This window comes from Lycorma delicatula, chromosome 1 (assembly GCF_047948215.1).
Source record: "Lycorma delicatula isolate Av1 chromosome 1, ASM4794821v1, whole genome shotgun sequence".
NCBI lineage: Eukaryota > Metazoa > Arthropoda > Insecta > Hemiptera > Fulgoridae > Lycorma > Lycorma delicatula.
The window spans coordinates 212,784,520-212,807,213 of record NC_134455.1 but is presented as its reverse complement, the minus strand read 5'-3'; the positions used below and the strand labels follow the sequence as shown (position 1 = coordinate 212,807,213).

Genomic DNA, 22,694 nt, shown 5'->3' with positions numbered 1-22,694 from the left:
TCATAGAACTCCTCCATGATTGCCATAGTACAGATATTTGATCTATGGTACCTCTACTAGGTGTAAATCCATATTGGTATTCTCCAACAATTCCTTCTGCCTAAGTGCTTAATTTATTTGTCAGGATTCTAGAGAAAACTGTGGGCTACATCTAACAGAGTAATCCCTCTGTAATTTGTGCAAGTCAGCTATCACCTTTCTTGTATATAGGGCACACTAATCCTTTTCTCCAGCAGCCTCTCGGCACCTTCTCTTCTCTTCAAATCAACAGAACACTCTGTGTATCCACCTTGCCAGTCTCTCTCCACCATACTTTCACATTTCTGCTGTCATTGAATTCTCATCAGCTGCTTTTCCAATTTTTGATCTCTTCACCAACTCATTAACCTCCCCAAAGGTGTTCTCTGGCACTTCTTCTTCATCTGTGTGGTACTCTCGTACCCAGTCTTCTACTTTCTGGGTATTTCTATTTTGGGAGCTCTTCAAAGTGATAGAATGATAACATTAGTTTAAAACATGTTAGTAAAAAGATTTTTGCCAAAACCAGTTAAGAGCATATAATAAATTATTTCTAATAATCAAGCAGTGTGTATTGTATTTTAATTTCTATACTGCTTATATATGTTATGTTTATATATTTATAAAGATTTTTTAAAATATTTTTCTTTTTAGTATTTCTTATATAATCTTATGGAATGCAGTCTGGATCTCCATTTGATGGAAAGGTGCCTGTGTTTGTTTTTCCTTATTCCATAAATTTCTACTTGGAGGATAAAGCAACACACAAGCAAATTCTTACAGTGTATAATCCATATGAATGTGCTGTTCTGTTTAAAGGTAATTATATCTTACTTAAAAATTTTGTTTTCATTTTAATTTCTTTTTTTCTTCATCACACATTGACTAGTTTGATACTATTTTTTATTTATCTTTAATACTATTCTTTAATACTTTATTACTATCTTTGATACTATTTATTTTTTATCTTTCTATTCTGTGCTAATTTTTTAACCTCAAGATTATTACTTCATCCTATATCCAAGCTTTTAACTGTTTAAAATTTGTAGTGTTTTATACACAACAATTACTCTTTTCAGTTTTTACAACCTATGTTACCAAATTAACTAAATCTTGATTACATTAAATTAAAATAGCAGCAATTAAAAAAATTAATTAAAAAATTTACTACAAAATTAGATCACTTCATCTTATCGTTTAATGACCTACTTAATGTTCAGCATCCTACGATCCTATAAATGATTTATTAATATTTACCTTATTTTTCTATATTTGCTGCTATTACCGTAACATCTTGCAAGAGTAATCATTTTTTAGAGATGACTTAATGTTATTTTAAAACAAAACTTGTAAAGAGGAACAAAATTGCTTTTTCTTTTGACCATATTTTCCAGTTAACAGTTAGGAATTCTATTGTACATAATCCTTTTTTTTTACGTAACTGCTACAGTCTTTCCACTCTAATGACCAGCAGTATTTTCTATCTTATCCCAATGGTCAACAGTAGAATTATGAAAATGGCCAACTTATCTAAATATCTGAAATTTTATCTAACTTTCTGAAATTTTAGATGATTTAAGGGTATCGGATAATAAGTTTTACATAATAAATTATAATCTACTTATCACAGATTAATTGTCTACTAAAATTAGTACTTTCCCATTTTTCTTGAATTAGGTATTAAATAGTTATTGCTATTTATTTTTTATTTTAGAACCCAGTAGTACAAGGTTGTTCATAGATGAAGTTTCATTAAGTTAGCACTCATCAAAACATATTAACAATTTTTTTTTTTGAACAACATTTTTTAAGCTACAGAAATTAACTATCTGTTCATTAACCACTTTGTAACTTCATTTTGCAATTCAATACAGCTATCAAAATGCTGACCGACCAATTAGAAAGTTCTTAAGTTGTAGTAAAAGTTGGGGAAGTCATTTGATGTTAAGACATGGGCTTCAGGGAATGGTATCCAATGTTCCTAATCAAATTATATGATGAAATTTTGCTCTTTTCTTTTGTCCGTGATGGCTTGTTACAATTGTTTTAATTTTATAACAAATAGCAGGATTTATTTCAGTCTAGTGTATGAATTGAACCAAAAAATTTAAAAATAATTAAAGGTAGAGTGAGAAGTGTTCTACTTAGAGTGCAGGCTATGTTGGGAACTGTCAATTCATATAAACTTTTTCACTGATTCTTTGCAGTCACCATTCAACAAAAATTATCATAAACTTCAAAATTCACTATGTGTTTTCTCTTTTCTTTCATTAAACTTATATAACATCTCTTAATCATGTCATTACGTTGTTATACAATTCATCAGTCTGTCAGTGAATTTTATTGCATCAGTTATTCGTAGTATTCAAAAAACAGGTTATGGATCTGATTTTATAATCACGCTGGCTGTGTAAATTGAATTAAACTTATTTTAACATTAATTAAATTTTAAAGTATTTTAACTATATTTATAGAGTAGAAAAACTTAATGTAATGTTATTTGGCTTGCCGATGAATAAAGGAAAAAATTTGCCCGTGTACAAAGTGGCAGTTGTCAAGATGAATGAAATGTATACTCAAGAAAATCTTTTTTGAGTAAACCTCATATAAAGTGTTTCTTTTATTTGATTTAGTTCTAAATTTGACATAAAAGTAAGTAAAATCCTAATTTTAACATAGTAACACTAAAAGTGCAGTTTTTGAATTGCAAAAAATATATGTAAATTCTATTGTTTTTTTTTTTTGTGAATTTAGATCTCAAAAACTCAGAGTATTAATGCCACATAATTGTTACATCTGAGTGAGAAGTTATAAAAAAGTCACAGTATTATCTTTTCATATATGTATTGATCTTTTGTGTTTGTTTTACTTAGGTTGTTTTTTGTAATTATTGATAACGAATATAATTTAGGCCACATTCCTATTTATTTCTTCTAATTATGGCTAGCGTATATATTGGAAAAAATAACTTAATGTGTGTTAGAACATCAGTTTCAGTGAAAGAAGAAATTAATTTAAGGAGCAAGTCTCTTTGAAAAATATCAACTAGAATCATCCGTCATTAAATAAGTAAGCTGGAAAATTAAGTTTTTCATTTTACATTGTAAAAAAACACAAACAGGTAAAATATTTCGGTTAAATACATTTTGTGTTATCCAGTATTCTGTTTAAATTTTTATAAACAAATTATGAAATAGTTTTGTTTGCTTTCAGTTTTGTGTACTGCTCCAAAGAAATATACTGTGGTTGATCCTGAAGGTTCAATAAAGCCACAGTCTTGTATAGATATCGTTGTTCGTCATAATGTTGTATCGCCTAGCAACTGTAATGTTACAGATAAATTTCGTATACAGATGCGAGATTGCATCACTAAACAGGTATTGCATTATAAGTGCTATGTATATTGTTTTGTCTATATTATTATTTCCTTAATGAAATTTTGAGTTGAATTAAAATTACTAACTACACAATTTTAGAAGTACTATTAATTTATTTTTCTTTTAATTTTACATAAAACTTGCTGAAAATGGCTATATAATAGAACTTTTAACTGGTAGTTTCAATCATAGTTTGTCATTTTTTTCTGCACTGTAGTTAAAATATACTGCAGAGTTTTTGTTCTTCTATAATTTAATTTAATGTTTATTGAGTAACATGTACATTTTGAGTAAAATAAAAATACACAACCTTCAGCCTAAACAATTGATTTGTTGAATTTTTGTGCTGATGGTTTTAGTTATTTTGTATTTGCTTTTTTAATAGATTGTTTACGCATACTGTCAATGAATGCAAAGTATATAAAAGATTGTTTCCTTTCATATTTGCATTTTCTTTAGTGTTTTATAATGACATTCCACTTAGTGGTGTTAATATGTTACTTCTAGTGTGAGAGTACACATAAATACTTTTTATAATTTACTGCTTTCAGAATGTATGCTGTAGTATTTTCAGGCTAATGACAAACTTTTATAATAAAATGCTTAATTAGTTGCATAGTCTTAATTTGGTTTCTTAGTAAGTAAACATTCTAACATTTTATTCATCATCATAGTGAACCTGAAACAGTTATGCTATTTAAATGCAGAAAATATTTTTGTATATATTTTTTGATATTTATTTTTAAGATTTTTCTTAGCTATGGATACTTTGTAATTTTTCATATACACTTTTCCTAATTGATTTATTGCAGGGGAATAAATATTGGATGATGTGTATGTGTTTTTATATTTATTATTATCATTAATCTGTTTAACATGTTACAAGAGAAAGATGACACAAATAACATTTGTCTTTATAAAACTTTTGCATTTACTGTTGGAATTATTCCCACGCTGCATTATTCTCCTACGCATCTGTGCATGTATTTTTATGATACGGCATAAAAAAAGTAGTTATTTATAAACAAAAATTTTAACCTCTAAACATAATAGAAAAAGGTGAATCATTAAAAATTCTGTAGAATTCAAAGTTGAAACTTCAGTTGTGTGACAAAAATAAAAACCAGAAAAAAAATTGAAGATTTTTGCTTAAAGAGGGTGAATGATGTTTTATTCTGGGGTTGAGGTAACCAGAAAAATGTATTGTAACAAGGTGCTGATTTTACTGCTAGCCTAGTAGAAAAAATGGAAAGTTTATAATGGCGTAGATAAATTCACAATAACTGATGAAAACATTGTTGAAAATAAAGTAAAATGGCTTGGGACTATTTCAGAAAGGAATTTAAAAAAACTTTTTCTGAAAAGCAAGTCAGATCAAGTCATATAATACTGTGAATCTGGACTTTATTATTGGATGCTATCCATTAAGAATATTAGTATATAAATTCAGATGAGTGCAGAAGGATGTCCCAAAAGTATTCCCTGAGTTACACTTACTATTTTTCAGTACACATCTGGTAAACATAAATTTCCTCTTTTTGATTGTAAAATTTTGTGGACTTAAAAATGCAAATTATTAAGAATTGACCAGTTTCTTACAGTTCATAACATGCTATAATGTTCAGTGTAATCTTTAAAAATTGATTCTGTGAATATTTTGTGCATGGTGTAATAAAATACAGTTGACAATTGAAAGAATATTGCTTATTGAAAAATCATATGCTTTTTTCAGAAGTAAAAGAACATGAAAGTAGATATGTTGAATGAAATTTTTTCAATATATAACAGCTATTGGAACAAGATGTACCAGAAAACATGAAAGAAGTATACAAGAGTCTGCTGATAAAAGTGATAAAGGAAAAGAAAAATTATGCGACTTTATTCATGTGCTAGGAACATATTGTTTCAACACTTTTTTTTATTTGAAAATGTAATTTAGTATCTGTGAAACCCACATTTCTAAATAAATATATTTGTAACCTTTAATAAAGACAATTGAACTTTGATGTATTTCTATCGTTAAGTTTTTTAATTTTTGCCAGTTTATTTTTTAGATATCTTTTACTAAGATATCAATATTTCAGTTTTAAATTAAATTAATTTTTAACTGTATTCTTTTTAATGAAAATCATTATAAATTTTATATTTTTTTATTGTTAAGGTTTATATGATGAAAACAAATTTATTTTAGTTCTGTAAATGACTTTTTAAGGATTGTAAGCTATTATTATAAGCTATTTTCTGATAAAATCTGTGTTTAGATGATTGGAAAACGAGATGTAACAGCAACTCTGTTATCAGGGGATAAGGAAAGATCTACTCCTGAACATGAGAGTTTTCAGCAGCTACCTAGTGTCCCCAGTATTGGTAGGACACCGCCCTCACAGTATTCTATCAAAGCTCCAACTGCCCAATATGCTGTCAGTTATAAACCGAGTATGTTATATTAATCACTATAATTCACATATCTTTATATACGATTATTGTTGATGTCTTTGTTCATTTAAGTCTCTAAAATCAATTGTCTCCCATTGTTAATATATATGTAATTTATCATTTAAAATGAACATTCACAAGATGTTAAATACAGCTGTTATGAATGTGGTTATTTTATTTATGACTATATTTTTAAGAGATATTTGTATGTGTTCTATATAAATCATAAAATATAATTGATTATATATCATTCTTTTGCACTTTCATTTCTCTAATTAGTAAAAATAAGATTTTGAGAATAATAATAAACTGCATTAATGAATGACCTTATAGTAAAGACTAGATAGTTTCATATTAATCGAAACATTCCAGGGAATATAACCTGAAAACTTGAAAAAATGAAGTAATTTCCACTTGTCAAAGCTATTACGAGGTCATATTTTTTTCTCAAAAATATTTGAATGTGATAGCTCTAAATATTGGTAGAGCACAGTGCAAGTATCTAGGTACTAATACTACTGTGACCCCATAAAGCTGTCAGATTTTGTCTAGTAACTATTGTGCATGTTAAAGTAACAGCTGCTTGTCGGATGTTTATTTTAATCTTTATGATGGAAGACATTAAACATGATATCAATAATTTTTGCTGGAAGCAAAACGATTTTTTGTATTAACAGCCATTAGAAAACAAAAGTTATGGGAGTTACACAAAGTAAAGAGTGGCATTACCATTTTCAAAATGGCCTAACTTCACTTGAGAGTGACTAACTTCCTGGTAGATTGTCAACTAGTCAAATCCAATGCCATTAATAGCTTGCAAATATTGACAATGGAATGCTGATTATCCAGATTGAAAGTTGCAAGAACGAATCTAGAAGCCAGTGATTGGAAAAGTAAAAAAGGTTTATCATATGAATTGGCCGTATCATTCCAGTGTTTGATGAGTATCACTTAATATTTCAGTAAAGTTAAAACTTGTATTCAGTAAAACTTGCAACACATGTACAGTGTAATATAAACCAGATACAATAATACGAAAAATCCAATGGATAAAGATTTGTTAATAAAAGAATCAGGATTAATAAAAATAATCTGAAATAAATTAAAATTTACTACCCTACTGTTTTTAAAGTCATTAAAAACGTATTAAAATCATACAGAAATTGAATTAAGTTATTATATGTTATAAAAAAAATTTCTTAAAATCTTTTTAAAAATTTTAAAATTACAGTGTTTAATCGAGTAAATTAGCGAGTCAAAACATACCTTTAAACACTATTTCTTAGTAAAAAAATTTAAATCTGTACTTTGCTTTAATGTTGATTTTCATGTATTAGCTGCAAGATCACATAATTATTTTAAACAAAAAATCGATGTTGAATCAATTCTTTTTGTTGCTTAAACAGCCCACAACAATAGACAAATATTCATAAGCTCTTTCACGTGATGGTCCTAGAAGCAAGTAAGTTGTCCTTTTCTTCTGCTGTTTATCATCTCTGATACCTCCTCTATGATTTCATTGTCACTCAAATTATTTTCCTGGATAGTTAATCATTGTTAATAATCCGGTCACTGACACTCTTGAAGTTCTGCGTTGACTAATGCAGTTTGCAGAACTTCATTATATTTTTGGTATCTTCACATTGTGTTTCATCAATTTTGCTGGGGATGTTTTTATTTAAAATTTTATTCCACACTTTTGACAGAATACCAAACGTGTATCAGCTTCCATGCAATAGCAGTCTTTCAAATTAATGTCTTTGATCATTTAATTATTCCACTTACATCTTCATTATCAGTTAAAGAATTGCTTTTCATTAATTATTTATGGTAAAGGCGTTTCAGAAAAACTATAACTTTTTGATCCAGTTGTAAAATGGATGTAACACTTGGGAGATAGAAACAGAACTTTGAATTTTCCATCCTTTCTTTTTTAACATTCTGCTGAAAGATGAGTAGAATTACATTAACTAACATCAAAAGAATTTTCGGTTTTTACTTGTAATCTGCTGGTATTTTTTACTTTAACCTCTGGTGTGAAATAATTATGTACCATTCGGAAAAATGTCACAAGTCATCCGTGCTTTCTTTTGGTTTTTGTAAATAACTGGAAGATTTTGGACAACTTTAATGTAATTAATGTAACATATTAATTAGACATTTTGTAACTTGGAACTGATTATTCTTTGCAAGAAAGTTATCTTATGAAGAGCTTTCCATTCAAGGCTCATTTAATTGATGTTATAAGTGTAGTAGTATTCATTATAATCTTTAAAAAAATAATCATCAAATTTTTTGAAAGTTCATGCTGCTAGACATTTCCTTATCATTTTTGTCCTTGAATTTCATTTTGCCGAATACCATAGTGCTGTTTAAAATTTCGAAGCCACTCTATACTTGCCGTAAAATTTCTATTTCCATTTATTTTCTCATTAAAAATAATAGCTTTCTCTATTAAAATTGGTCCAGAAATTTCCTCATCAGTGAATTGCTTTTGAACCGGCAGAAAAGAGCCCAATACTCCTCTTTGTTTGGTTCTTTCTTCTTTTCTTCCTGGAAAAACTTCATTCTTCTTTTTCGAATTGCAACACTTACTTCATAACATCATTTTTCTTAGTGTCTGTAATAGTAGATGTTCCTACGCCATTCTTTGTTAATGATTTACCCAATACACTATCTAAGATTTCTCTTTTTTCTTTCATTAATAAAACAACTCAACTTTCGTGTTGCAGTTATGATGTTAACAAATCCTAACAATAGTGATACATATGTTAACAGCACTAGAGTTAATTATGTGTATAGGACTCTTTAAGATCAGTGAATTTATAGAGACTTAAGTAATAATAATGCTTTATTACCAAATATTTCATTTTAAAATGCATTATTTATAAAAAAAATAATAATTACAATATACAAGGGTTAATCAAATTTAAACGGTAATTTTGTTATTTACTCAAGCAAGCAGTTTCAGGCTGGATGGTGGAATGGGGGAGGGTTAATGTTAATGTAAAGGAATATTCAAGCTTCCAAATCATTGCCAAAAGTGTGTAGATTGTGCAGAAGAGTATATAGAAAAATGATGAAGATATGAATTTTTATTAATCAATAAATTTATTTAAAAAATACTGTTTATATTTGATTCACCCTCATTATAATTCATAACATATAATAGCTCATATTTTACAGCTTAATTTAAAATTGAATTCTGATAAGATAAGTTTAGTAATTAATCATAGAATAATAAACAGACTTACACTAAGTGAGCTGAAGGTTTGCCTCTGTCTTTGTCAACCGAACTGTCAGTTGGCTTAGGCTGGATGGGCAAGCCGGGTTTGTTGTACTATCTAACCAGACGACATCATCCAATTACTAATAACATGACACATTTGTATATAAAATGCAAATGTAGCAGACTAATACAATACAGTGACACAGCAGTTTGTTAGGGGCAAACTTTCGGCACATGTATTGTAAAATATTACTAAATACAAAAATAATATTATTACTATAATGATAAATAAATGGTATTACTTCTGCTAATACTATCATGTTGTAATTTACCTTAATAGGAAAAACCAATTATCTTAAAAAAAAGATCAAATCTATTATAAACAACACAATGCAATTTTTAAAACAAAATTAGAATAAATTTCAAAAAAGTTAGCATGATGTGTTGTAAAGATAAATATACGTAACATGCATTCATATTAACATAATTCATTACTGTAACATAATTTAACTAGGAACTAAGTAAATAAAAAATTAGGAAATTATATTTACTTTTCATTTAAAATTTACCAATTACATTTCCTTTTTAATTATTCAAAGATAATATCTTCAATAAATTCAAGTTCATCCACCTTAAGTAAAAAGGTGAAATATTGTCCACCACCAAACATAACATTATAATCATTTTCAGTTGAAATTCTAAGCAGTAAATAATTGAACTATCAAACTAGTTCCCATCAGTAATGTCATGCATCTCTGCAATAGGCTGCCAGCTTATCCCAGTCCTTTCTGTTCAAAAAATTATAAATGAATCATGTGATAGCTTGATTGACTCTAGCCAGCGACTCCTCCACTTGTCAAGGACAGGGCATTGAGCAACAAAATGAAAAAGGTCTTCCTCTTCTATATTACATAGGAACAGCATATATTGACATCTCTGACTCATGACTTACAAGTAAGATCGATTGGCTCACACCTTGCTTTCATAATCCATTTAATTGATGAGAATTTATTTACATACCTAAGATAACTATTTCCCCTGGATTCAAATTCAGCAATTTACAATGAGTGTAATACAATAAAGCCCGTACTTTCAAAATTAGATCTCTGTATTTATCTCTCAATCTTCCCAACAATCTGTCTGTCATCTCAACTCTCCAATTTGCTGTTATCTAATGTTAAATTTACATGGACATTAAACTTTAAAAGCAAATACCAATCATTCCTTAAAAACAAAAGCCATTGTTCTTAATTATCTTTCATGCAATAAATCTTGATAACCTAGTTTCATTTTCAGCTCTTTAAATATAATCAAAAGGAAGTTTCAACGTATATTCATGCTCTGATTTTTAAAAGGAGCATATAATTAAGGGTATTATTAGAAAGTGCAAGTACTCTATTTATAAAAGAATTTGCACTTCTATAGATTTTCGTATTGCTTAAAATTCAGATCTCTGCAGCACAACAAACAGCCCTACAACAAGCCAAATAGTGCTTTTTTAGCCGCCAGATTTATATTTATATTTTTTAAACACGCTATACAATCCTATTTTAGTCCTAATTTATCAATTCACAGTTTTTATTATATCAGTTCACAAAACAACACCATTTTTTTTTCTTTTCTTTTTACCTCAGAGACCACTGTTAGGTATTGCTTCAGAGGATGAGATGAAATGGCAATTTTTTTTGTAGCATTTGAAAATGGCATAATTGATCTGGATTCAAACACCTAAAATAAAAAAAGTAAACCTTAACATTTATATTTGTTAATGCATTCTATTTCTGTACCCCTGAAAACCAACTTTCCATCCTTTCCTCCCTGTAAAATTAAAAATTTTCTGGAATGCTCCCTAGTCTGTTTATATTATTAAAACAATCTAAAAAATTTTCCAAAAAATTATAGGGAGCAATGTGGTAAAATTCATACAGGATGTGATCTACCCCAAGGGGTCTTATTATTTTTTCTCTCTTTTAATACAACCTTAATTCCTCAGATCAGAAAATCTTGATCTAACATTTAAATGACACAGTGTACTTAATTAGAGGTGCAAGCAATTGGGGGTTCCAGAGATTAAAAAAAAACAATCCATTCCTGAGCATCAAGTTTCTTTTATTCTTAAATTTATTCAGGACTTCCCAAAAAATGTTAGTATTACCCATGTTGTCAGGTTATCAAAAAATTTCAATTGATAATTCATTCATTTAATCTCACATAATTGCTTATATTGATTTTATTTTTACTATTTTTGTCCAATGTAATCTGATTTGTTACATTTATACAGATTAAGAAGTGATCACACTATCTCTCGAATATCAATATGCCCAATAAAACCAAACTTGTTTATATATTATATGAGACTAAATCAAATATAAACGGGATTTTACTTTTAAAAAAAAATTTTTTTATTGAAAAATAAAAAGGCAAATATAATTTATTTTTCTATGTAGTGTCCGGCTTTAGAAATACATTTTTCCCACTGAGAAGGAAGGTTTTTTGTAGCATCATAGAATGAACCTTGTTCCATCAGGAGCCAATTGTGCACGAATTCCTCCACACCCTTGTCATTTTCAAATCGTTGCCCTCCTAGAGCTTCAAGTGGCCCAAACAAATGAAAATCGCCGGGTAATAGGTCAGGGCTGTAGGGAGGATGATCAAATTGATTCCACTGCATTTCTTCTAGTTTTGAGACTGTTACAGCTGCAGTGTGGGGCCTGGCATTGTTGTGGAGAAGGATGGCCTCTCAAATCATTTCTTGTCTTTTGTGACGATATGCAGCCCTCACCTTGTTCAACAGCTTGCAGTAGTAAACAGCATTGATTGTGCATCGCTCAGCAGCAAAATGGGAACCTTGCCGGCTGACATTCGAGTCTTAGCTTTCACTGGGGCTGCCTCCCCTTTCCTCCACCACTCCTTACTGGCTTGTTTCGACTGGGGCATGTAGTGGTGGACCCTTGTTTCATTGCAGGTGATGACCCAATTTAAAAACGCATCACCTTCTTTCGCAAACCTTACTGTAAACCTCTGACAGACCTCCAAACATCTCAACTTCTGATCTGCGGTCAAAAGACAAGGGACCCATCAGGCACACACTTTATGGAAGTGTAGGTAATTTGTGATGATCTCTTGAGAGCTCCTATAATTTATTCCAACCTGTTCTGCAATTTCCATCGATCGTCTTCAAGAATTTCTTGAACCGTGCAAATGTTTTCATCTGTAATGCTGGTTGGAGGACGATGATAGTGTTCCTGATTTTCCACTCGTTCTCATCTTTCCTTGAACCCTTTATGTCAGGCAAACATATAAGACCTCGACTATGTTTGGTCCCCAATCATCAGAGGTTATTAATAATCATTTTACAGTTGAGCCAACTTCTTGTCCAGAAGATCCCTGACCCCATCAGTTGATCTAATGACATATTTCTTATTTTTTGTTTTCCCATTATATCCACATGATATCTTTTCACCTCCTTTTTAACTACTCCTGGAGAACTCTTTTGAGGTTTTTAATGTATTTTCAGTACTTTTAAATCCTAATAGTAGAAAAAATAAAAGCATTTTCATTCATTCATTCATTGTATTTTGCCATTAGAGCAGGTCTTGTCATGATCATTCTCCACTTTATTCTATCTTGCGCTGATCTCTTTGTCTTTTTGTATTTTTCGTTTTCTTTAATCCGATCTAGCATTTAAATCTTTTTTCTGCTTCTTTTTTCCATTTACCAAACCCTCCATTGCTTGCACCATTAAACATTTTCTTCTCATACAGTCTCTCAGCCAGTTCCTTTTGCTGCTGTCAATTATATTTAACATTCTCCTGCTTTATTGTATTGTTTGTAATCCTTATCATTCATTATATAATCTTGCCATTCTCATTAGTCAATCTATTCTACACTCACATCTCGTATACCTCAATTCACATTTTGTTCACCTTTCTTAGTGTCCACTAAAGCTCTAAATAGCATGACACTCCAATATAACATCAAGTAAAAGGAAAAATAAATAAAAAACACTAAAACATCAGATTTTGTCCAGTAAGCAGATAATGAAAATGTATTAAAAGACAATGGTTATTTTGAAATTATTAATTAAGAATCTAGATTAAAAAATTAAAGAATCTAGATTAAAAATAACTTGTACAAACAATAGCCATACTTCCACGATAACTAGAAACTACAAATACATCAGTTCACCTCGATAGCTTAACATCAACTCAGGTTTAACAGTATAGATTTTAAATATTCCAGTAAGTAAAACTGTTTGATTTATCATGACACCATGAAAAAATTTAATTAGCCTACTCTGTGTAAAGTTATGAAAATTAGATAATGCAAGGAATACCATAATGATGACATTTAATCTACTGTATATGCTTAGCAGAAGAACAACTAAACATCATCATAGTTCATGCTTGACCAGTTAATGTGTTTTCATCAATATTTTTAGAAGTTAATTTTATAATGATTTGATTATTTTATAATAATGTATAATACAGCCCTGAATTTACATATGTTATGTTATGTTATGGGGTTTTTATTAAAACCTCATTAAAAACGAAGTTTGATAAAAATTCACTTCCTATTGTAGGAAAGCTTTACATGAATAGTATTTTAGATTTTTTAAATGGTTTTTTATTTTTTTCTAAAAAGGCTTGAGTTGATGTAAACAGTTCAGATAGTGCTGGTCATAAAGAAAATCGACATCCCACTGAATAATTGAAAATTATTGGCTGACCATTCAAGAAATTACAAATGGCATTGGGATTAACAGTAATTCTGTGCATGTAATTTTAATACATAGTTTGAGTGCCCCTATAGTTGCTGCAAAAATTGTATATTGCTTGAACAGAAAAAATATTCGTTTTGATGTTGCACAGGAAATGCTGAGTGTACCAATATTCCTTAAGGAAGTTTCCTTAAGATTGATAGATAATGAATAGTGGGTGTATGGTACAACCCAGAAACTAAAGCAAAAAAAGAATTGATGTGAACATTACATGACTTCCTTGAACGGCCTATGAAATTATACACATACATTTTTTTTTTTTAAATTAAAAGTACATAAAATTTTTTCATAAATAACTTGTGATATTTTTTCATATATTTTTTTTTTATTGTTATTATTGGAATTATTATTTATTGTAAAAAATTTTTCACAATCAGAGGCCAATAATTATTATATTTAAATTAGAAAAAAAGGAGATGAAGTCAGATTTGAACCAATGTGCCTTCCCCTTGTAAAATCAAATATTTAATTAATTAAACTTTTAATTTGCTATAACTCTGGCACCAATGAAAATAAGCACCACTTATGATGTATCGTTGAAAATCTCTCAAGGAGGGCTTATTACTGCAGTTAAGAAAAAGTGCAAAATCCAAATTTTTTGGAATTTGGTATGCCTGACATACAGACATCATGCCGAAACTAGTCAAAATGGATATTTCCGTTGAAATCTGAAAACTGAAATTTTTCACGATCTACAATACTTCTTTTACTTTGTTTAAGGAAGTAAAAAGTGAGGAGCAAGATTAAAGTAATGCATATTTTTTCCTCAGTAGTTTAGAAGGTCAAACTGTTAAACAAACACTACTGTTTGGAGGTTTTGTACCATCTTCATGATGCAGTCCAGCACAAGAGACCAGACCTGTCAAGTCATGCAAATGGCACTTACATTATAGTATGCATCTGCCCATTTGTATAATCCAGGATTTCTTGGTTAAGCGTGGAATTTTTCAGGTTCACCAGACTTTTTGCTCACCAGATATGGTTCTTTGTGATTTCTGAGCTGAAGATGCCACTGGAAGGACCCTGATTTGATAACTGGGAGAATATATATTAGATGCAATCATAGCTAGTAACAGCTCCATGTAGGAGTACAAAAAATGTTGCTGGCAGTGAAAGGACTACAGTTAAGAGTGTGTAGATACAAGGAAACTTTAACGTCTTCAAAGGAGACTATTGGAAGCCAGAAGATAAGCTATTTTTTTTCATGACATATCAGAAAAATCCAATAAAAGAATCCCATTTTGTTTCAAAAAGAAATCCCAGTCAGGCACAGCATTTTTCATACACTACATTTCCATATCCCACACACACGCTTCAAGCTTATGTGGTGATACTATCAAGCAGAAAAAAACTCAATGTGTACCAATGTGTACAGGTAGCAGTCTCTTTGCCCATGCTAAGTGTCGAATGATACACAAGTAGTAAGTAGTATATTTACAGTGATGCATGCAGTAATTTACTAACATTAACCATCTTTCATTCTAGTGATCATACATTGTATTTCTAAAGACCAAAATTGTTTCTTCCAGTTTTCTATGATGATTAATGATTATGATTAAGTAAAAAGTTGGAGAGAAGTTGTAGAGGCTGCACTTCCTTTATATTAGATGAAACATTTTTTGCTCATCCAATATACGTGTTTTTAGTGTATATTATACTTAAATTCATTATGAGTATTAGGTTTTTATCTTGTTGATAATTTACTGTTGTCAGTACAACATGGTTAAGTTTTCCTACATATTAATAAAAAGTTAATAAACCATGTAATGTTTGAAGTTTTAGTGCAGAATTGTTAAGTATTGAATTACTAATGAACACCAGTTTCAAGTTTACAAAAAAATATTATTGAAGGATGGTTTTTTTGGGAAATTTTGAAAATACCCAAATATTTATTTTAAAAATGCATACTGACTTAGATGATAATTCTATAAAAGAATTATAGTCGTTTGGTAAAATATTAATATTTGTGATTTGGCGATTGTAACATATAGGAGTAACAACAGGATAAGATAAAAATTTTATCAGTACATTTTTCTTCACTTGTTTAAATGATGTTATAATCTTTTGATTACGACAGGTGATGGTGTTCAAGCAGTTAATAATAATCCTAACTACATAGTGATATTTGTAGCTGTAGTGTGTATAGTGGCCTTACTTCTTCCTACTGAAGGAGATTTTAATTCAGCTACTTCAATTTTCATCTCTGTTCATCTGAAATTGGTCTTCTCTTTTGTACTAGGTAATATTAATTAACATTTTGGAATTATGAGTCAAATTTACACTTAACTTAGAATGAATTTTAATATTAACTGTATTTATTAATTAGTGTTAATTTTTTTTTTTCTTGGTATATGTCTGATTGGCATAGAAGGTTTACTGCTTATGTTTATGTTTGGTAGGTTACCATGGCTCTTTGGGGTCTGGCCAGCCTATTTATATTTTAATGCTAGTAGTTCCTTGATCAATTACTAATGAGTTCTGTTGTTGGATTCTGATTAGTAACATATATCAAAGTTACAGCTGTGTTCCTTATTAAGGAACACAGCTATGTGGATGCAAAGAAAAAAGGCTGCCCTAGGTGTCATATAATTATATATTATGGTATATAACATAAATCGATCAATTAAATTTTCCCAGTCATTTTTATAAATAACTGGGAAAATTTAGAATATATAAACCCTTAAATATATTAATTAATTATAACCCTTAATATATTTAATTTATAGAAATTATGTTTATTATCTAATTTCATCTTCAAAAATTTTTATAATTTTAGAATAAGAAGGCTAACTCATACATATCAAACATTAATATTAAGTTTTTGGGAGATGAGATCTCAGGAGATATGGAGTTACATACAGAGCAGCCCAGAAAAAAACAAAAAAAAAAATCTAAAAAATGTGTTTTTCAAAATTGTTAAATAACTGGCTAATTAAATTAAAGAAAGCACTGATTATTTATTTTTTGGAAAATAATGAATTAATTATTTATTATTATTTTATTTTTTTCAAAATAAGGGTTTGGTAATCTCTGAACAAATGTGTTTTATATTTCTAATCATCTAATGGAGGGCAGCAAGTTCAATCAATAATAACGCCAAGTAAATGGTCTTACTTTAAGTTATATGCTAAGTTTTATGTCTACTGCACCACTAGTATTAATAATAAAAGAAATACTAATTGTATTATGATTATTACTAAGCGGTTTAATTATGTTTCAAATATTTTAGGATCAAAATAGATTGAAAATCAGATTTTCCTTTAAGAAAAACCAAAGGAAAATTTAGAAAAAATTACAGATGATTTATAAATCTTGTCTTATGAACAAAACAAGATTTATAAATAGAAAACCATGTTTCTTTCCTATTTTCATATCTATAAAAATAAAACTCTTGTTGTTTCATAATTTTATTCAGAAAAGATTGATGATTCTAATTGTGTATTTATACTTTTTCTAACATTTTTTTTTTTTTTATGACAGTAGCATGTTAAACTTGCAGATACTTCCCCAGTTATATGATCTTAGTATATATGTTTACTGCACAACTAGTATTAATAATAAAAGAAATACTAACTGTATAATAATTAATTATATCTGTTAAGATTAATGGTAAGATAAAGTGAAATGTAAAGAATCAATTTAAAGTTGTTAGTCTGCTTTACAAAATATATATTTTTTTTTGGTAGTAAATTTAAGCAGTAAATGTATTATTATTTTTACGATATTGAGAAGGAAATCATGATTCAATTAATAATCCAGCAAAGAATTATTTTGCCTTTGTTCTTTGGAAGTCCTGATTTGCTGCTATTGCATTACATTTTAAAGTAATCGAATATTTTCATTGTCATTGTTTTTTTTAAGAAATAATTTTTGTTTTTGGTACATTGAAAACTTCATTATTATGAACTCTATAGCAAAGCAGTAGTTAAAAAAAAAAAATAGTTTTCTGTTTTTTATTTTTTATTTATTTTTAGAAAACGTAAGTTTGATATTTAGATTTTTTATTTAATTATTATGTTATTTATTATTAGAATAAGCGTTAAAAGTATTTGCTTCATGTAATAATATATTCTTCAAAATAAAATTTTTCCTGTTGATAGTTAATCCAGTTAAAGAACGCTTGTTATGTTGGTATAAATAAACTTAATAAAATAATTTAAAATTCCTTTACTGCAATGTGTACCCCTTTTTAAAGTACATAATGGATTTGTATTTACATACAAGGACAGTTTGTGGCCTACAGTGAATATATGCTTAAAACACACCAGTAACATAGCCAATATGTTAATTTTTGGTGTTTAACTGTTTGATGTAGGCATTATTAAAAAAAAATTAATGGTACAAAAAATTGCTTGTTCTTCACAAGATAAACAGCCAAAAAATTAACCCTCAAAGGGTTTTGGATTGAAAATCCAATTTTTCTTTAACAAAAACCAAAGGAAAATTTAGAAAAAATTACAGATGATTTATAAATCTTGTCTTATGAACAATACAAGATTTAGAAAAACCATGATTCTTTCCTATTTTCATTTCTATAAAAAAAACTTAAAATAACAAACGTGTTGTTTCATAATTTTATACAGAAAAGATTGTGATTTTAATGGTGTATTTATATTTTTTCTAAGATTATTTTTATGATGACAGCGACATGTTAAAATTTACAGATATTTCCCAAGTTATATGATCTTATTATATATGTCTACTGCACAACTAGTAAACAGTCCCTACATGACTGTAAGGTAAATCCTTCTAGAGTTTATGTTAAGGGTTTTTTACAAGTCTATTTTTTGTTCCTGATAATATCACCGCGTAAGATTGAAGCTTGTGTGGAAATGGAATTTTGTAGAGTATGAAAAATGCAAGCCTGACTGGGGTTTGGCCTTTCATTCGACCTCCGGATGAAAGGCTGAGATGCTACCACTCTGCCACAGAGATCGGCAGATTTAAGGGAACATCATCTTTGCCACCAGAATCATTTTGAACCATGTACTGATATGAAGAAAAAATGTATATATATAAATAATTTTTCCATGAAATTCTAAAAGGAGGATCTATATAAGTAGTAGTAAGTAAAGAAACAAACATAAGAACACTTATTGTTCTTATACATTAGAAATTGCAGACATTTGCTGCAGAAAATTAAATTTATTTCAAACCAAAATCTGTAAAAATAAAAGTTAATGGTTACTAATCTTGTACATTACCAGTGTCAGAACACTATAGGTAGATAATATATAGTTCATCTTTCCTTTGTGATGAATTTCTAAAATTAACATTTTTTACATTAAACAGAATGTTTGGTTTCCACCTGATTTTGAAAGATACACCTTAGTAGAAGTTTTATATTTCACGCAAAGTAGTTTGAGAAAGATTATACTTTTCTATAGTTTATTGGTGTTGCTAAAATGTGGTTTGATATTGGTTTTTGAAACTGTAAAATGTCATGAATTGTACAACATATTGTACAATTGTTCTCCTTTGTTTTTGTGTTCTATTATTTTTCTGTTGGTTAGCTGCTTGTCTATAGTTAATATTTTTGGACCTAACTATATTAGGAATAGGATGTTGCATTTTGCTATCTGTAAATTTGAAATCTAGTATGAAGTAGTACATGTTGAAATTATAATGAAGTTTAAACATAATCATCTGGAAATTCAGACAAATAGTTCTAACCGGTGTTGAAAAAGCCAGTTTTTATTTAAAGAAGCCCTTATACTACAAACTAATTAATTAATAAATATATTTTTATGTTCATTTTTATGACTGTTAAAACATTTTAAACTGTGCATAAGAAATCTAACCTTTTGGTTTGTTATCTGTGAGTAAGGTGTCAGTCATAAAAAAAAAAAAAAAATTAATAGAAAAAATATATAATTTCTGAAGCTTCTAATGGGCATTTCCTAAAAATTTTCTTTTCCAAAAAGAGATTGTTGCCACCAAAAACATAGTTTTTTCCCGTAATATTTTCTACAAAACAATTAATATGAAGATTATATGAGTTGGTCATGTAAATAAAATAAAATTTAATACTGGAAATTCTTTCATAATTTTAAATTTGTGTGTTTTAAATCTTTTTTCAACCTGTATGTTTTGACAAAATTTCATAATTCATCTCAGGAAATTTTATACTTACATTTCTCACACAGCATACATTATAATGTTCTAAATGAGCTAAAAAGTTGTTTATAACAGAAGCAACAACCAATTAAGTTTTTTCTACACTGTAGAAGAAATGAGTATATTTCTTGATTCTTTTCAAAATTTACAGAGTAATAATGTATCTTTGCTATTAAAAAAGTATATTTACCTATTAATTACAAACTAAGCATTTGTTGGAAATTTTCTCAATTTTTCAATTACCAGTAGAAAGAAAGATTTCTTTTTATTAAAAAAAAAGTACTTAAATGTTTAGACTCAATGCAGAATGAATTAATCTTTTTACATTGATTACATGTTTGTATTTTGTATTAAGTTAAATCTAAAAAAAATTAAATTGAAGAATTATTGAACAAACAAGAAAAATAATAGTTGTGCACTTATAGTTTTGAGGTATGATGATTTGAAACAGTAGTTACTTATCGTTTCAAAATGACTGAATACTTCAGCAAGAATGAATGTATTTTTAAAATTGGGGTAGCCATTGAATTAAATTTGAATGATTTAACTTTTTATGATGATTCTTCATCTTAAGATAGTGTTGAGATGAGAAGAAATAAAATCATGTTGCTCTTAGATTCATTGTTGTAAGATATGTAAATTACTCATTTCTGATGATAATAATTTTCTATATTGTTTTAGGTTTGGTAACAATGGTGATTTTAAGACCATATTAAGGAATTGTTCATAATTTAAAACAAATGAACTCTGCAATAAATATTCATATAAATTCTGACAGTTTATATCAACTTTATTTGTGAATATCAAAATATTCTTTCATTCATATTTAAAAATGGTTAGTGATGTAAGTGCATTTTTAATTAATGTGGATGATATCAAGTTATTACATTTGTATTATAAAAATAAATATGAAAATACTTTACTTGTATCTTCAAGTCTTTATTAGTTTGTAAAAATTTCTTAAAGGGTTTTGAAAAAACATTTTTTTGTGTAAATTTTTTTTTTTTGGCATTTTTATCACCTTCTGAAGTGTCGTAGCTTTTTGTATGTATTTTTATATTTTGGTCATTGTGTGATTTATAGTATGCAATATTGTAAAATATCTGTTCCAAATATGAATTTTGTAATTTATTTTGTATAAGATCTTTTTTATTGTACATTTTTATCATTTTGTTTATTTTAATACATGGTTTTAACAGTAATTTGCTGCTGTAAAAATGTATGTCTGTGGTATTGATATTATAAAAATAAAATTGTATATTTCTTATTTTGTTTTTGCTATTATATAAAATATTCAGTTTATAAAAAAAAACCTTTTTATTTCCTGTTTCTCATTAATTTTAACCAAACATTAACCAATGTTTTTCAGCTATTAGTTCTTTGAATTCTGCTCTTGTTTCTTAATTATAACTTGATGTCTGATTTACAAGATCACTAATACCTAATGAATATCATTAAATCCCTAACCAAGAAGTAAAACTTATATTGATCTCTTAGTCCATTTTATATGCTGTTAGTGTTTTTTTTTTTTTAAATACTATGATTTCTTATAAATTTTGTAAAGTCTCATAAATCATTTCCTATGCCATTTTTAATCAGATTATGAAAACTCTTTTTGTCCTAACTATTTTCCAATGTTTCTCAATACCATTTAAAATTCTTCATTTCTATGAAAAAGTAAAAATTAAAATGGTAGATTAAATAATTATTTTTCTACGAGTACACGTTGTTAAACATGTAGCAGTTAACAGGAGCAAAAATTCTTGGTGTACAACAAATAGTAAAGCAAAGGCACAACCTATACACATAAACATAATAATTGTTTTCTCTGACTGCCATGAGACCAGGAGTATATACAGGATGTTTATAAAAACCATTTCAAGAATTAACTTCAAAAAAAAATTTTATATCAACATATGTCCAGAAACATTTAGTTTATTGGTTGTCTACCATTTTCTATTTTTAAAATAAAAATTTATTTCTCAGGAATGGTTAATCATATCCAGCAAAAATTTTGTATACTGCTAGGGTACCTAGATTTACTTGTTTAAAAATAATGAACTTGATTTCTCAACCCATTTCAAAATGGCAGCCATGTAAATGTTTTAGTTGTTAATATCTTTGCAACTTATGATTTATTTAAATTAAATATAAATATTACATTATTATAAAAAATGGTGTGTTTTATTACAAAGAAAATGACACCTTATTCCTTCAAATCCATTCATATACTAAACTTCTTGAAGTGAGTCACTAGATTAAAAAAACCAGTTTTCATTACCTCCCTAATAAAATTAAATAACTTGACTGGAATAATTTTATTAAGGTTATCATGTAATAAATTATAATAATTTAAAATTTAATATAGTACAATATAATAAAATATTACTGAAAATATAATAATAAATAATATTAATACTGAAAAATGTTTTTCTTTTACTGAATACTGGTTATTGAACAAACTATTATTTTTTTTTTTAATTTAAATTTAACAGCAATAAATTATTTTATCATTAATTAAAGAAACTACAGTAGCTGTTCAAAATACATGCATCCAGATGTTTTTTTCATTGAATACCTTATTCTTTCAAAGATGCTAGGTGTCTGACAAATCTTCTCAATCCCGTTAGAATTCTTGTGCACAATTCTTCTATGGTATCCATGGGAGCATTGTATACAAGAGTCTTTAAATACCCCCATAAGAAAATATCAAGAGGATTGAGATTGGGAGATCTTG

General features: G+C 28.1%; 1 protein-coding gene across 5 annotated transcripts in view; it reads left to right on the top strand.

Moving 5' to 3' along the window:
* LOC142328142 (motile sperm domain-containing protein 1-like) overlaps positions 1-21,224 on the top strand; it is a 59,314-nt gene extending 38,090 nt beyond the window's left edge. For all 5 annotated transcript variants that reach the window (XM_075371705.1, XM_075371686.1, XM_075371693.1 and 2 more), the window contains 5 exons: positions 673-837; positions 3,232-3,395; positions 5,657-5,831; positions 15,918-16,079; positions 20,639-21,224. In XM_075371705.1, the coding sequence (XP_075227820.1) occupies positions 696-837; positions 3,232-3,395; positions 5,657-5,831; positions 15,918-16,079; positions 20,639-20,673 (678 nt within the window). In that variant the 5' untranslated portion in view covers positions 673-695 and the 3' untranslated portion in view covers positions 20,674-21,224. The remainder of the gene's footprint in view (positions 1-672; positions 838-3,231; positions 3,396-5,656; positions 5,832-15,917; positions 16,080-20,638) is intronic.
* The last annotated feature ends 1,470 nt before the right edge of the window (positions 21,225-22,694 follow it).